Consider the following 17,852-nt stretch of genomic DNA (forward strand, 5'->3'; position numbering starts at 1 on the left):
TCTATGGGCGATTGTTTTCAACGCCAGCGAACGTCCGTTCCATCCGGCTGAAACTCGATGTGGATCTCAAATTATGACAATGCTATATTTGTGCCTGCGCTAACTCTGCCAGCCCCATGGTGTATTACATTTGTCCCCATCGTCTCAGTTTGTACCGAGAATCAACCGCAGGAGTCTTGATAATGGGAACGCAGCCTTTTCTGGAGCAGTTTTACGCAACTCCCTGACCACAGTGTGGTTAGAAAGACGTCCGTGTGTAGATCTTTACGGGGAAAAACGGTGTTTAGAGCATTAGAGTAAAGGCTCGGGAGTGACAGCATGTTAGCAGGCTGAGGGGCGGCTGGACACATGAGCCAGCATTTTGTTGGCTAATTCAGGGCAGGCAAAAGGTTTCCGGCATGTGGTTCTCCCCACTCTGTCTCTACAACTCTAATCTTTCTCCATCGAAAACTTGCTCCGACAGAGCCACAGGGCAGTATTGCTGCTTTAGAGGACAACTTCCTCTCACTGAGGCCTTTCATGTGGCTCGTGTGGTACAGCAAGTGTTTGAAAAACAACACATGCTTGCTCGGAACTGCATTAAATCTAAGTGATGTGGCACTGTGAATTCTGTTGTCAGAAGTAATGTAAATGTATCAGACTGCCTCTTACCGAGTCACCTGCCACAGGAAACATTTTAACATATCAAATCACACAAATCAAGATGTTCACAATGAAGAAAGCCTGGCCGGATGTAACCAAACCTGTTTTCACGAATAATTTTGATGCATTCATCCAGTAGCTTCTGAACTCATCTTACCATCGTTGGCAGACTGATGATGGTGATAGTGAGGATAGGGCTTCTGGTGAGGGTGGACATGCTGTTTCTCCAGTGGAGGAGGAGAAGTCCCCGTTGCCTTCATCCCAGGAGACAAGAGGGGGCCCGACACCCTGCGGGAGATGCAGAGAGAATGAAATGAATGTAAATCGTCTCAGTAATTTCTAATAAAATGCCTCAAGCGTTTTGACGTCTCAATTGAGCAGGAGCTGCATGCCGGCCCGCTCGCCACATGATCCGACAAACCCACTGGAGCAGTTAGTGATCCTAAACACACACAAAAGGAAACGGTCCAGGCGTGTGGAAACTTGGGCTCCCCACACGTAATCGCCCTCCTACCACATATTAAGTCAACAAACAGCAGAGCGTGTAAGTGAACACACACTGAACACAACTGCAGAAACTCTGAGCTTTGCGGCCTGGAAAAGGGAAAGAAATTACTTATGAGTGAAGTAATATGAAGTTTTCGTGGATATTAATCATTCATGCATCACACACAATCGTGATATTACTTCAGTAACAACATTCGGGAGCCACACGGGTGCCGGAGGGAAAAACAATCACCGGGGTCAAAGAATTTCAAGCAATGCCATCGTGTACTCAGAAACAGTAAATCCCTGTCTGAACTGTAAATGTAAAAGTCTGCACAGAACTCAGAAACAACCGATTAAAAGGACTTAATGTTGCAAAGTTGACATTAACTGAATGAAAGAGGCTCAAATCCAGACTCGGGGGAGGGAAACAGACCTGTCTTTAAAAATGAGACTGGCCAATCACGTCCCCAAATATTCAGCAGCCACTTAAGAGTGCATATCAGGAATGCCAACACATAAACTGCTGCTGTGTTACTATGTGCCGCTGAGCTGCGCAGGCATATGGTTTGCACTAAGCACTGTACGAATGTGATGACAGAGTGTTGCTGGAGGCGGCCGAGCCCTCAGATGACTGCTCATTGCTGGCCTGGCTGGAGTCTACTATATGACCTACTGCTCTATGCATGAGGAACGTCCCACCCAGCACTCAGGAGCTGGCTGCGGCTTTGAGCAGGACGTTTGGCCGATAGATGGAGGTGGTAATGTCAAACGAAAGTGCTAGAACCTGGAACGCTTTCCCTCAAAAGCTGAATTTATTTTATATTTAAGTGAGGTAGAACATTTAGCTTGGGGCTCCGCTTGTTTCTGCTTTTATCAGCAGAGATCATTGTAAAACTGTATATGAAAGTATGTAAAGAAATATTCCAAGACTTCTGTAGAAGGTCAGGTTTTTGCTCATTTATGCCTCGTCTGTTCCCCCGTCTCATAAACATAGAAATGAATACTATGAAACTTACTGGACAACTAGGCCTCAATCCAGTGAACACAAAAGTACATACACTTTTATTTAAAGTGTACACAGCTGTACTTCATTGTTGGGGAAATATTTCTCTTTTCACTCCACTTTATTTAATAACCGTTACATTATAGATAAAAATGTAACGTACATAACACCAAAGAAGCCAAGCAGCATACAAGTTAGCAGTACTGACTTGTATCAGAGTGGTTTTTTTTGTTTATAATAATTTGATCTTGCTACTGAAGTTTTGCAAAAGTTCTTGGAACTGATTTAACTTCAATTTGACACAAAAAAAGAATGAGATTTTATTTTACAGTGCCAAGGTTTGCAACATTAGAAAATCAATTCCAGTTCAAGTGGAGGACTGTTGACCTTGTGGAGAACAAGTGCTTGGAGAATTCAAAGTATTGGCTCTAAGGGCTTCATACACATCAGTGTGAAATCCTCATGGCATTCAGTTCAAGTGCAAACTAAAAGTAGACTGCACTCGACTTTATGGACTCTGCTACAAAACTGAGGATGCTTGTGTGGCACCTTGTGCTTGTCCAGTCCTTAGGAAGCTAGCTGTTAGCAAGCCGGGCTAATCCATGTGTTGGCACAAGACCAGAGTGTGGCCATGTGTTCCTGCAGAGAGCAGTGTTCCCCCAGGAGCTGCTGTCAGCACAAACTCAGGAAACAGTTATACTGTTCATATTTTTACAAGCTGCCTCTATGTGCAGCTAAAGTGAATCATAAGCTAATCACTGCCAGCTGCCCCTAGCCCTTCTCTAACTTGTCTATAGCCTTCTAGATACTCAAGCTCAAGGTATGAGGGGAATCTTTTATGTGCCACATTAATCTATCCCCTGGAATTCATCCTCACTGGCCATCATGAACTACTCTGCTTTTTTTTCCCCAGACAGCCCACCCACTCATGTCCCATTGTCATGACAGAGCAATTTGACCTTTTGATCTATGGAGATGGAGAAATGAAGGTGAAACTAGCTGATGGACACATTTTCATAAAAGCAGAGATAGTCTAGTGTCTAGGCAGATATACATGTACAATACTCTGCTCAGTGTGGGTTCCAGAGAGTAAACTTAGTCTCTAAGTCACTGAAGTTGTTGACCTGTAAGCTGCACTTTAAAAGGTGACAACAAGACCATCATAGGACTTTTAAACTTGAAATGTTTGAAACTGCCCTGAAGTCACACAAGTACAGACAAAATAACTTATATATACTCAGGTATGAAAGCATGGACGTCATCGCTGCTGTTGTCCAAAACCACCAAGAAATGTCTGATTAAATTGAGGCTACCCGTGAAGTCTGGGCTCAGTGTGTGGAGGCATGCTGGGTTTGCAAAGAAATCTGAAGATTCATGAACAGCTCTGCTCTGCTCCTCGTTCATCTTCCTTCACCTGCAGCTAACTGTCCCAATTGGGACCTGGGATCAGACCCCGTCCTCCATAGACCCCGCAATCCCCACGAACACCCTTTATCTCCCCTCTCATCTCCCTCCCTTGTAGCCAACCTTTAAGCCCCTCTGATGGATGACAGGGGCTTCTCTGGCGCAGATCGGTGGGAACGCTTCTGTTTCTGGTTAGCGAACTAGAACAGCGCTTTAAAGACAGACAACAGCATCCTGGCTAAAGCTAAGCTAAAGCTAAGCCAGCCCTGCAGGCCCCTAGTGTGAAGAGCACATCCAGGGTTCAGGGTATATTTGAGGCCCTGAGAGTTATCCGTTTGTCTCGGAAAGATAACTAACCCCAAACAAAAAAGGACCCGTCTTTAACCACTACCCTCCCTAAAAGAAGTCTGTCATCAAATCACCAAAATCTTTTGTCTGAGATAACCGTTTATGCGGTTAATGAAGTCTACAGATAATTGAAGACCACAAAATGAGTGACTGACCACATGTTGCCATCAGCAACTGCCTCAAAAATGTTTTTGTTTGGTTTGCAAGACTGGAACTCATTTTCAGGACCATTGCAGAATGATAATGGCTAGAAGACAGACAGTGTAGAGTTACAAGCCGTGAAGGTCCCCGTTCAGCACAGAACCTCTTAATGTAGCTCTGTGCTGCCACTCTAATTCAATTAGCCTGTGTCAATCACTGCTGAGGTATCAAACCAACTCAGACTAATATTTGCAGTGGGGCCCTAATATCAATAGACAGATGAAGGCAGTAGCCTCCCCCACTCTGCAATTATATAACCACATATAGTGGAAGCAGTGAATGACAACATTTCGCACGCACATCTCTCTGTAGCACAGGCCGCCATGGTCGAACAGCGGCCTCTATGACAGGGGCCTAAACACACACACACACACACACACACAACGATTTTCAAATAACTGTCATATCTTAATATTAACCTCGGGAAAAATGACACTTGTATTTACAAAGTGAAAAGAGTCTAAATGGCTCATTTGAGCCAGAGTAAACACATTTAGCTATGAGGTCAGAGGCTGCCACACTAGAGGCAGGTTAAGTTTGGTAATTTTGTCAAAATGTTTAATGTCCTGCTAAACCTTTTGGGAAAAACAAGTGCGGCGCTGATATTGACCTTGGCAGCAGCCCGAATACTCAAGGCTTTAAAACATGTAAATCAAATGCTCCGTCTTCGGGCGAATGTAAGAAGACGTTTTATGCTCGGCCAGCTGCGGGGCTCTGCCACAACTCGCTTTTTTGACTCCTCGCCCCACCCTGCATCTCCACTGCGCGATGATGAGATAAGAACGGCGCGGTATGTCGATGAGTGTGTGTGGGCATTCGTGAGTGCTTTTGGGTCAAACATCTTGATTCGATGAAATGTGCAAATTTGGAAACTGCTGCAATTGTAACGGCGTGTTGTCAGCACATCACAATTACATAGGAGCTTAAGGTGGGGAAGCAAAGATACACATAAATCCTTATTTGGGGATTTAGGTTACATATGTAAGGAAAAAGGGGATTCTCACCACACTCTACTCACACAAGCACACATTCACCATGATCAGATGTTCCTCATCAGGAACTCAAAGCAACAGACGGCTCAAATCCAATATGTCGCCCTCCCTGTGTAACTTAGTATCCCCTACTCGGGTCCTTTTCACTTTCCATGCCTGTCCTCGTGCTGGTAATTGTGCATGCTGTTGAGAAAAGAGGCACAGAAACCACAAGGTAATTTTGACAGCGCTCTCCTCCCGCTTTCAGGGCTTGAAACAACACACCACCTTCCAGATGCTTCCAGGCCGTCCTGACGTCTCCGAGCGGCCCTCGGACGTTTACACCGCGCCGGTCGGCTGCGGTGTTTGTGCTGGATGTCGAGCGCTCTGCTGTACCTCACAATCACAAGCAATCATGTGTGTTTCCTGGACTACGATATGTGAACCCACTCCCCACACAAAGAGACACACTTGAGAACAAATGTATGTACAGCTCTTAAAGCAAGAGAGCCTTCAAACCTCATGCCTATGTTGTATATACTCCAACTCAAGTGCTTGTACACACAGACACCCAAAGAGCAACCACAGAGTTAAAAGAAAGCTTGTTTATGTGACACAATCCCTTTTTGTAACACGCAGCTTATGATGCTTCGTCCCATCCACTCTTTCCCAATGTTATTGAATTGTAAAAGACTGTTTTTGCTCTCTACCTCTTTGGTTTCAGACTTGCTTTGTACAGTACACACTGAGCCTCCTGACGACACTCGGGCTCTGTAACTCTGCTCTGCAGGCTCTCTGGAGAAATCATCGGCACTAATAGGAAACATGCTGTGCGTCACACACACACAGGAAAAACAGATACATGAAAAGAGCTGCTGAAGGGTCCTTAAGCAACGCAGTTGCACTTCTAAGAGCTACAGGTTTTTGTATGTTATCTATTAAAGAGTTGGTATCTAATTTAAAGATGTGTTTAGTTACAGTTAGTTAACTGAATTCTATTGATAGTCTGCTGATCAGAAACACACTCTTCTTTGCAAAAGATGAAGCGACATTGGCACCCACGCTAAAACATTTATTGACAGAAAAAGTATATCCATGTGTTCTTATTTTCACGATTATCGGAAAGACTCATCATCTTCTTAGATGGTCGGGTTGCTACGGTTTGTTGTTTTCATTTGTCATACGACTGATCGATAGCACTGTACGAAGGTCTATAAAACATAAATACCTTCAGTAGATCAGATCAGTATGAACCGTTTGGCAAGATTTTCCTCATTTTAAAGAAAAACTGTCGAGGTTGAAGCCGATGATACTATCACACTGCTTGACGGTTTATTCTCCTTTAAGTGTGAATCATGTCCGCCCCCCCCAAATTAGTGCTGGTCATGTGTCACGTTGACCGTTCGGTGACCAGCACTGCCGTTTTCCCATGAGGGACATCTCAGAGGTTAAGAAGTTGATTTTGTTTGTGCTAAGAAAGCCAAATGGAAAGTTAAAAAAAAAAAAAAACAGGACCATGAGGGGTCAGCCTAACATGATCTAAGAGGGTTTGGCCTGGATTCAGGAGGATGAATAGGTGAAAAACAATGGAAGCACAGGCTGAAAAGGGTTGTCATTGTACCAGGGTTTCGTTTAACAGAGGAAAAAAAGTGTTACCTCTTTTCGGCATTTGTGAGGACATTTACAAACACAGATTGACACGTGTTTGACGTGACGGGAAACAAATTTGGCATTTCTCTCTGCACGTATGTTGATCATCCTTGACCCATACCTGACAGTAACGTGATGTTGACTTTTTTCTCGGTCGTGAATCAGTTTTGGTCATGTGACAGGATTGTCACAAAGTCTTACGTGGTTGCCTGTAGGATTTTCCATTCATTCATCAGAACAAAAGCAGATTTATGTTTATACTTCCCACCCTGCTGACACATTTTCTAAGACTCCCACCCTTCACAGTGACCCATCAGAGCATCTGTGACGCATCTCGACAGCTTGTTTCACATCCATGGGGGACTCACCCATCCCTCTCGCCGTCCATGGCAGCCAGCGGAGACAGGTGATGAGGGCTGCTGAGGTCCCGATCCAGTCGGTGCTGTCGGGAGGGCAGGTCAGCAATGGAGGCGGGGTTGGGGGTGGAGGAGAGGAGCTCCACTGAGGCGCTGTGGTGGGGGGTGCTGGAGCCAGCATACAGGCCTGAAAGACAAACAACGCTAATTCAGTAAATGTGCCAAGTAAACTCAAGGGCCCTGCGCTCCGTCTTCCCTTTGAGCAAATTAAAAGCCATTTCATGGCAACAAGATTTTGTTTTGACAAAGTTCAACCAATCAGAGAGCTTTGCAAAATAAAATGTTCTGTGTTTGTGCTGTTTGCAATTTCGGGTACATTGCTTGCACTGCCACAGGGATTGGCCTGGTTTGTCCTGTTCTTATTACACAACAGCAAACGAAAAAGAATGTTTGATGTCTTCGAACAGTCACTATCAGCAAAAGCTTATCTAAAGGTTACAAAAATAACGTACAAAGAAATTTGAAGTTAAATGTGAAGTTAAGAGAGAGAGAAAATGTTTCAGCTTTTGACTGGTTGTAAATGTTTCTTGATGGTATTTGATTTACATTTTGCTGACACAGTGGTCTGTGGGGGCCATTATTTTCTACTCACGCAGGCAGCGTGTTGCCAACTTTTTCTCTTGTTTCAAGCCAAGTGCAACTTTTAACTCTTAACTTTTTAACTTTATTATGAAAAAAGCCTGTTACAGCGTTTTAAAATCCAAATGTGACATCATAGGAATTTTTTGTCTGTTTTAAAGGATAAAACAGAGAAGATGGAACCAAAAAATGTTGGTCACTTTTGCATGAGCTTTGTGTTTGGGAGCACTGCCATTCATATCTCACCAGCACGAGCATATGGGTCTTTAGAGATTTACTTTGGACATTTAACTCTACAAATCTGCTCCAATAATTCTAACCTTTCAAAAGCAACAATTTTGCAGCGGTTAAACTCCATCAACTGTAAAACATTTTGCTCCAGAGGCCTGTTCGGCCAAGAACATGACATTGCCGAAAACCAAATCTTATTAGGAGAGGCTCGGTAAGTCTCTCCTTTCCATCCTCTGCACTGTTTACTTGCTGATCTCTTTCCCAGCATCCACGAGGAGCGCGGCTCACTGAGTGTCTGAAGCACTTAACCGAGGAGCAACAAGAGCAGAAGACGGGAGGAGATGAAAGGAAGAGAAAAGATTGGTGCTCCTGGTTTCGTAGTTTGCAGGTCCAGCTGTTCTCAAGTAGAAGCATGCAGAGGCTTGATCTGACAGCGCTCTGAAATCGTTACAAGCTTGATTCATTACCCCCAAATCATCAATCACAGCCCTTAAATGTTTTCCCCTTTAGCCCCAACATCTGCTACCACACCGGCAAAACAGTCGACGAATAATGGCTGTGATTGCCTCAATTTTATCACTCGTTGTTTGTGGGGGGAGCAAAGAGAAGATCTGATGCCTCTTGTTTCATTGTGATTTAGTGGAGGGTTTTGTTCTGAAGAGGTCTCGGTTGTCACTAAAAAGCTTCCGAATGAGTTCAGATGGAATGGACCGAGCATATAGTTCTTTCAGCCTCTGAGCATAGCAGCAGGAGCATGTAAACCGTTGTGCTAAAACTCTGATGACTTCTTCCTCTGGTTAATTGGGGAACACTCTAATTATGCTCTATAAAACAGAGAGGGGTTTCTCGTAAGTCTCACTGCAGACATGTGAATAAGAGCAGACTTGTAACCGGCAAACAGGAAAAGAAGTTTAGCTCTGACTGGAAGCATGACTCATTTTCTGCTCAACAAGTGTTAATGATGAGATGCCCCACTTTGCCCCGTTTCTTTCATGCATCCCACTGGCCCTAAAACAAAGTAAAACTCATGCAAAATGAGACTCTGAATGCCAATGTGCAACATCTTTGCTGGCCTTGATAAGCACTCATCCCTTTGATTACTTTGGCATCGGGTTATGAGTGAGTTCCTCTGGGGCTTTAAACCTTTTAAAACAAGAGAACAAGCAACAACCACACAGAGACCGAGTGAGGCAACAGCTAAAAAGCCAAGAAAGTTCGACATCCAAAGACGAGCTAAGTTTTTACAATTGTCAAAGATGCACAGATTTCCAACAACAACAAGAGGGAGAGAGCAACAGGGAGTCTGGATGAGTTACAGGCAGAAAATAAGGACAGATGTGACCATGAACAGAAGCTGCGATGCATCTCTCTCGTCTTCTGGATTGTTATAATCCATTTATCCCTCTTGTTCCAAATCCCGAGTGGTGCTCTCTTTTATTCATCAAATAGAAAAGTTGAAGTTTGAAGACACAAGAAGAGAAATATTTTCCGTTTACAGGTATTTGCAATCTTGGAATGACAAGCAGACAGACTGACATGACAAACCGTGCTAAAACGATGAAGTTGTTGCATTTCCTTTACAAAAAACCAAGGACAGTATAAAAGCTAAACAGTTGACATAAAATGTGCATAAGAAATTAAAGGTAACTTATGCGCAGTATTTAGTTTAAGTTTGACCCAAAGCACCTTGAGTTTGATTTCTACTGCCCTAGAGCACAAAATTGCAACAGTACATCTGGAGGAATGTTCACATGGCCGATGATTACCGCCAATGACTCGGTGATTGCTTTGCCAGGTGTTGGGATTTCTGGTGGTCAGACCTCACTTGCTGGCCTGTTCCTCTGTTTCGGAAAACAAATGCTCCCCTGGTCATCTAAATTTTGAGACGCGACCACTCTTTTGCACCCACGTTTCAGGACTAAAGTGGCATCAGGGAAATCGTCACAAGGAAATGAATATCATCATAAACAACATTTCTATTCTGTCAGCTGTAAGCCTCGGTGAAAAATCAAACAGTGGCCTGATTTATGGCACAAAGTAAGGTGATAGCAATTTTCCTGATAGCTTTCACCTGGTGATGGATGACACCCGCCAAAAGGAGAAGAGCCTCCGAGAACAATTAATTTTGGGACACTTGTGTCATTCACTCGGCTCCGAGTGGAGTACACATTTAGAAAACTAACGTGTCCATGTGGGCGTCGTGTTGACGTCATTGCTGATCAAACCTAGAAGCAATACTTGTAACTATGACAGAGTCATGTGACACAGGAGTGGAGGCCCATCGTAGCATTTCTGACCGACGACAAAAGCTAAAAGGTGAGAGAGTGGTCGTGGGTAGTATTACTTAGTAAAACATAGATTTTTGTCAGATTTATCCACACTTTACTCTTCTTTTTTAGTATTTAGCTGCTTTGCTAAAAAAAAAAAAAAAGTCGCCAATGATCAGGGTGTTGTTTGTTTGACATAATTATTCGATTACTTAAGGCCTTAATTAGTGGAAGATGCTACGCTGTCAGCGTTTGATGCCCGATCGGCATCTCGTTCTCACCTGTGAAAATGTCTGGACCCAGCGCAGGAGAACGACCATCTTTGCCATTGTAGAGGTGCTGTGAGGAGGTGGAGCTCTGGAGTTGCTGCATGGACAGACAGTCACTCAGGACGTCCTGGTCTAAGTGAGGGCAGGGCCGCAGCTGAGAAATGCAACGGGTATAAGAATAAACATTACGCGGTTCAAACAAGCAAAGTAATCAAGAAAGAACTCTGTGTCAGCTGCAAGATTACACTGCCAAAACCTTCTGTTATGTCGATTTGTAAGTTAGATTTTATGTGGGATGTGGGAGTTTTTTTGGTGAGCGTTTTTTTTTTTTGCTATAATGTCATTACGATGCTCATTTAAAAAAAAAAAAAAAAAGTCAAAGGAAGTCCAGAGGAGCCAAAGGTAAAATCATGCAGCCCCGTTTTCAGTCATGTGTTGGCTGTGGGCATTATAAGCATAACAAGAGCCAATCTGAGATTGCTTCTGATTCTGTCACCGCTGGCTGTAACTGGAGGCAAGTGAACACACATTAAGCTGGAAATTCTATTACAGATCATAAAGAAGAAACTTTAACCTCAGGAAAGTTGGTGAAATGGGACGTCTGTCTTACGAATCATCCAAACAGCACATGCAGTGAAAGCAGAAATAAAGTAAGTCAAATTAAACCAACAATGAAATGCAGTGTTGCCAGCCAGAAATAAGACACCGACTAAAGAAAAGGAAGAATCCACCAGCTGGCATCAGCTTAGGCCTAATTTCTGGATGACGATTAATGGAAATCAACTTCAGGCGACTTCACTCGTCATATACAGGAGTCTAAGTATTCATCTGTGAGTTAAAGTATAAAACAGATTACATATTGTTTTATAATCCCCAGAACCCAACATCAAAGCCAGTAATGGCTTTGACAAGTGCTGCCTAAGTAGCAAAAACACATCATAATGTTGAAGCGGGTGATACGATGCATCAGTATGATGAGAAACTATTATTTCTATATTTAAATCCAAGTGCTGCTCAGTCCATTACACAGCTGCTTTATCCGAGTATGCCAACCACAACATGTACCCAGATTGAATTCAGGGATATATACATAGTGATCACATGTTATACTGAGCTAACTGTGAGCATCAGTAAAGGTGCAGTAACTCTTAGAATTTAAATCCAATTGTGAATTCATTTCAGCAAGTTATCCAGCTGCAAAATACATGTAAATGTATTCATTCTCTACATTTTATTTAAATCTATTTCCATTTCACTTTATTTTCGTAATCATGGCCTGACGTGAATTATTCTGACTGATACATAGATTTTAGTGTATGATGGCAACAAGTGAAAACCTTATGATGCCCAGAGTTGGAATAACCTGGCAGTTTTTTGAACCAGTAAGTCTAGTTTAAAAAAACAAACAAATTACTCTATTTATAGATAAGAAGTACGATGAAACCACCGAGCTTTGTTCTCCATCCTCATTCCAGCCCTTTCAGTCTGTGTATCTGTCCGTTACTCCACAAAAATCAACTCCACATTTTGAGTATGAGGTTGGACTGCGGTTAAAATCGTTCTTCATCTGTATGATCAAGACATCCACTCTACCCTCTGGTAATTCCTGTAGAGATCACTAACAGCAAAGGGCCGAGTGGAAGGATCGGTTTATTTCTGCCTTTTGTACAACGTCTCCTTGTGTTGCCAGTTAAATTACAAGGGATTTAATCCCATTTTCAAGGTGGTTAGACTTAACAGTTTTACAGCCGGCATCATACATGTTTGATTTCATACTGAGATATTCTGTATCTGTAAATGTGTATTTGTGTGGCCTCCTGGGGATCCTTATGAGCGCCCTGCAAAGCATTCATCACATGTAATTGAGGCTCTGTTTTCTCCACAGCGACACTCCTAACAGTTTTCTTTTCTGGGCTAACTCCAAGAGTGGAGTAAGAGCGTTTGTTTGACATTTGTCCATAACATCTGGCCGCTGGGGTATTCTGCACTACAGCTTATTAACAATGCAACAAGCCCACATGTGTTTCCCTTTACGACGCAAAGCAAAGGAACACATCATCCAGCCCTGCCACTATCCAGCCCTTTCCACAACAATGAGCCCTTTCTCTCTCTTATTTACTCACTTCCAGTCAGGGAGAGAATGGGCTTTTGACCATGAGAATGATGCAATGTGGTCAAACCTGATCTATTGCTCGGGGAATGATTCTCAAAAGATACCTCCCCTGTCAACCCTGGCCAGAGCCTCAAGACGTCTCAAAACAGCAAGATGGATCTGTGAATGATGCCCACCAGGATCACAGAATATATCAATAGTTTTTATTGATGTCTTGCTCACATAAATGGTCGATACAGCTTTAAGATATGGCCATTCTGGAGGGCATGACAAAGAAAAACACACCAGCTGTATTGCCAGATAAAGCCTTTACAGTGTTGACAGAAAGTTTTGAGACCATTTCAAGTTTTCAGCTTCTTGTTGTGTTTTAGACTCAACTGAGAAATAAATCGTCCGAGAATAAAACTGAAATATAAAAGCATTTAAACCCTTGCGATACCACCAATCTTCGGTGCTTCCTTCTTCTATCATTGAATTGAATTCCCTTGACATAGTTAATAAAGCATTCACCTGTACGCTGTGTACGAGGTCTCACTGTTGATGGTGTCTGTCCAAGTGATATCCAAACCCCCATGTGTTGAAAATGGTCTGTAGGCACGTGAAACCGGATTGTGTCAAGGCACCAGGGTTTCATAGGAAAGAAAAAAAATCTGCAGCAGCCTCAACCTTTCTGAGATAAATTAAGTTTTGGACCAAGTTTGGAAGTTTCTGGATTTTCTTTAGTCCGAAAATGTTGGGTTTGAGCTCGAAACGTCACTGTATGCTAGCAATGCAATTTAAGATAAGTCGAAGCATCTAGTGTGTTTTTTTTAGAAGTTTTAAACTGTTGACAAACTTGCAAGATCCGGTTGCGCAACCAAACTGAGTCATCTGGGACAAAGGGCCATGGTCAAGACACTTTGTGGAGATACCAGAATGTCACAGAAGGACATCCACCAGTGCTGCACTACACCAACCGGGCCTCTTTAACAAAGCGGCCAAACAGAAGCTATTCTTTCCACGAATGCAAATGACGGACGGGCTGTGACGAATTATCCAAAAAGCACTTGAATGACTCAAGCCATGAGAAGCCAAACCTTTTCGGTCTGATGATACAAAGATTGAACTATTTGGCTGCAAGTCCCCACAATGAGTGGAGGAAACTGGGCGCTGAGCATCTTCTCATTAATACCATAAATGTTATGCTATTTAGCCATCTGTTTTTCATGAATAAAAAAACTGAAAAAAAAAAAGTCTTTGCCCCATTGTTTGCCTGAAATGCCTGTAGATCATGAATAGAAGAAAATGAATCAATTCTGATGAGTAACAAATGTGAGAACGTTCCAACCACGCTGAATGCTGGCATCTATACCAACCATATATACCAAGAATGCATACTTTTGCTCGCTAGAATTCCTGTATGTGACATAATGCATCTCGATACTGTGATAATCTTTCACGTTACTGCGGAGTTCAGGTTAGAATAGTGCTCTTTTGCATACCTTTCTATGCACCTGCTGCTCTTTGGCCGAGTGGATCTTGACGTGTTTGCGTAGAGAACTGGGGTCTGTGTAGCGCTTGGTACAGCCAGAGATCTGACATGCGTACGGTTTCTGTGTGCACAGAGAAAAGATGTGCATCAGGTTTTTTTGGAAATCAAATGCATTAAATCCCCTTTATTGTACTGGGACAGAGACACAGGAAAAAAAAAAAAAGACAAAAGGCTTGAAGAAGATATGGCAAAAAAAACGTGAGATCAAGAGTTATACAAGAAATAGGAAATTTGTTGGAGTAAAGGGGAAGTCCTACCTTTCAGCTGAGATAGACACATAGTGTGGAGTAAAAGGAAGAGCAGGAAAACAGTGACAGGAAAAAACAGTCAGTTGAAGAAGATTTTGTCATTCACAATTGAAAGCAGATTGGACTGGATTGTGTTTTACTTCCACCTCTTTTTTCCTGTCTCACAGCAGTAATGAAACCCAACTCTCCTGGCAGTCACATCACTGATACTGCATGATAAATAATACATACATACTTGAAGATGTACCTAACTTCTTCTGCTAAGTTAAAGAAATATATTAGGAAATAGCTGTGGAGCTCTTCAAGCGATTAAGAAAATAGAAAAGTTGTCAATAAAATTTCAATACTTCCATTTTGTCAACTTCTGTGACATTTACTCAAAGCTAACAGGTTGTAGTCTACGTACCATTACTTTGTATGTCTGTGTTCGAACAGGCAGAGTACGAAGAGGGTCTGGAGGTCTGGACTTAGGTCATAGTTAGCTCTGCCTTCATAGCTCAATTTTCTCTCTAAATAACTCAGTCCTTGGTGGTGCTACTTAAGCGCAGTTACGTGCTAAATATAGCACAGAACCCCGAGTAATTTAAAATATCTAGCTTCTGTGTAAAGTGTCATTAAAGCTTGAAAATGATTTTCCGCTCAAGTGTCTCTGGCAGGGCAGATGGCTGCACAGCAAAGGCCTCGGCAGGGTGTTAATGTGAAGCCGTAAGCGTCAGGGTCCCCAGCTAGCTGTATCATTTGGCCGTCTGTGGAAAGTGTGGGCAGTGGAAGAAAATCCCCGACTGATAAAATAACAAAATTCCGCATTCACTTTTCTGCTTTGGCAAGAATTTTGAATGATTTATAAAAACCAGAGGAAAGCTCACAAAGAATTTGTTCTGAAGTTTATTTTTGGGGAAAAATTGGTGGATGGAAGAGAATTTTAAATCCAGCAGCACTCTTTGTTTATCCCGAATCAACATTTCTGAGCTGTGATGAAGGATTTTTTTTTTTTTTTAAACAGAATTTAAAATACAATAACTATAAACCATTATAACAAAAATGAGGTTATAATCCATGCGACTGACGAACAATCCGTTTACAGTTCTAAGGCTTGGGAAAGCCTTATTTGTTCGTTTGTGAACTTTTTCACTCAAAATGACTGTATAACCCTCTTCGGAAAAAAAGTGCTATTTAGGGGTAGATAAACAAAATTTGCTTGATTTAACTCGATTGGACATGGCTTGGCGGAGCAAAAACAAATAACTCTAAAATGTGGCTTCATATTGACATCTGGTTAACAGTCCGACTTAACCATTTTATATACAACTTTTGACTCCATCAAAGCTCTGCTTTTCAGTTAGTTGAGATGGTTGTTTTAAATTACACCGTTTTCAGGGATTTGAGCCATTTAGTAACATCACTAAAATGTGTTTATGGTTTCAGTAGTGTTTTGCCTAAAAAGTGGAAATTATTTCAAAACACAGAGGAGAAAAGTGAAAGGTTCCCTTGAAATGCGGGAAAAAAAACAAACATCCTGATGGACTTAAGTGCATAATTTGGGCAGAACAACTCATTTACTCCGTGGCTGTGTTGGCGTATAAATGGTGATAATGTGGGTGGTAAACTGGTGGGGTTACTGCGACATGACGAGTGGCAGCGATGGCTGACTCAACCTTTCCTTTCTCGTTTCACAGGTCAGAGAAACAGGCAAAGCTCTGTCTCCAGCTCGCAAGCCCCAATTCAAGTCCTTTGCAGCGTAAGCTGCGACTTGGCCTAATGGCGCTGATTGTTTAACGATCTTTGGCATGTCCCTGCTGGAGTAGAGAGACTGAGAATGCCACACGGCTCACTGACTGACATCAAATTAAACTCTTAACACTGTCAAGATGTGGAAATAGGCAGAAACGCTTGGAGAGCAGCACAGTTTTTAATGGTAAAAAAGGAAAGGCGGGGCACAGAAAGAGCATACACCAGACATGCACGCTCATATATTTGCTGAGGGGATATTCATTGCAACTGGACAACTAGTGTTTGATTTTTAGAAAATGCTCTAATTTCAAATTGGATTGTACGTAGACATACATAAAACATTTATAGCTCATGATCTAATGCAGCCACGCACCGACCACCCAGGCTATTTTCAAACATGTTTAAGCAGAAATCCACTCAGGGGAAACTGGAAGATGAGAGAGCAGAGGCTTTGTTTTCTGACCGTGTCCAGGTGAGTGCGCTGATGCTTGGCTCGGTCGCTGGAGTTGCTGAAAGCTTTCTGGCAGCCAGGATGCTGGCACAGGTACGGCTTCTCTCCTGTGTGGCTCCTCAGGTGGATCTTCAGGTTCTCCAGGCGAGAGAAAGCTTTGTTACAGCCCTCAAACTGTGGGCGAAGGGGAAGACGGCTTAACACAGATTGCAGCACGAAGAGAACCACACTCTGGCAGGTATGCAATGGACCACACAGGGAAAAATAAATGACCACACTTGAGCATGCATGGAGAAAAAAAATAAATAAATAAAGAGATCAATTAGTGTAAAGCTGGTCAATTTTGATACAATCTGGCTTCTGTAAACATGCATGTGTGTTTTTGTGACTCAGAAATAAGTTGTCCCACTCCTTCCCTCAGCCCCATAATCACCCACAAACATGGAGCTCACTCCATACCGCATATTCAACCGCTACTGAAAAGAAATGACATCCTTAAGAACATGCTTGGTGTAATTACGAGCATTTTTATTTCCATGGTTCTTGAATTACGCTGCCAATCCAACAGCCTTTGTTGAAACCACATCTACTTGAAAAGAAAAAACCTTAGTAGTTAGACAGTACACCTGTGCTTTTAAAGCTGTCATCTTAACTGCCAGGGGAACTGGAGTGTGCCATATAGTACATAAAAGCATCGGTTAATGGGCTGTAATGCATATAGCGTGAGATAAGTGTTCCGCTGTGTATGGTGCATTAGACTGACAAGTGACAGTGACTGTAAACAAGCTCATTTCTGACCCAGCTTGGCTCATTTGATCCCAACCACTCAGCCAATGAACACCACAGATTTGTTAACATGTGAATATTTTATGAGGCTTCTCATGTATCTACTTGTGCTTTTATAAGCAGAAAACATGGCCGATTGGTGGACGAGGCAGTCCCTTTAAAGACCCCATACAGGGACTGCCGCGTAAGGAGTCAAAGTGTATGTAAGTATAAGAAGCATACCCTGGTATTCTACGTCAATGTTACATCAGAATACCGAAACCATTGTCACAATGTGGGCCGGAAAGGTGCTCGTTCTCACAGCAACTCTTTTGTAAAGCCACCATGAGTGCTTTATCAGTACTGTCGAACTAACATTTCAAACTTGGACAAGGAGGCAGTGAAGCAATCCATCAGGCCAAATATGACAAGATGGGACGTTTCACCTTTAATATCAGTCTTAAATGTCTAGAATAACAAACTTCTCTTTGTAAGCCTGACTTAAAAACAATTTTGGATATTTTCTCTCTGTATGAATAAAAC

The 17,852-nt window shown here is 42.6% G+C and overlaps 1 protein-coding gene across 1 annotated transcript in view; it reads right to left on the reverse strand.

Moving 5' to 3' along the window:
* glis1b (GLIS family zinc finger 1b) overlaps positions 1-17,852 on the reverse strand; it is a 68,382-nt gene that overhangs the window by 1,603 nt on the left and 48,927 nt on the right. The window contains exons 4-8 of the mRNA XM_075485204.1: positions 16,557-16,718; positions 14,065-14,175; positions 10,483-10,624; positions 7,077-7,251; positions 800-930 (exon numbers count right to left, since the gene is read on the reverse strand). Coding sequence (XP_075341319.1) covers positions 800-930; positions 7,077-7,251; positions 10,483-10,624; positions 14,065-14,175; positions 16,557-16,718 — 721 coding nt within the window. The remainder of the gene's footprint in view (positions 1-799; positions 931-7,076; positions 7,252-10,482; positions 10,625-14,064; positions 14,176-16,556; positions 16,719-17,852) is intronic.

Source organism: Odontesthes bonariensis, chromosome 15, assembly GCF_027942865.1.
Source record: "Odontesthes bonariensis isolate fOdoBon6 chromosome 15, fOdoBon6.hap1, whole genome shotgun sequence".
NCBI lineage: Eukaryota > Metazoa > Chordata > Actinopteri > Atheriniformes > Atherinopsidae > Odontesthes > Odontesthes bonariensis.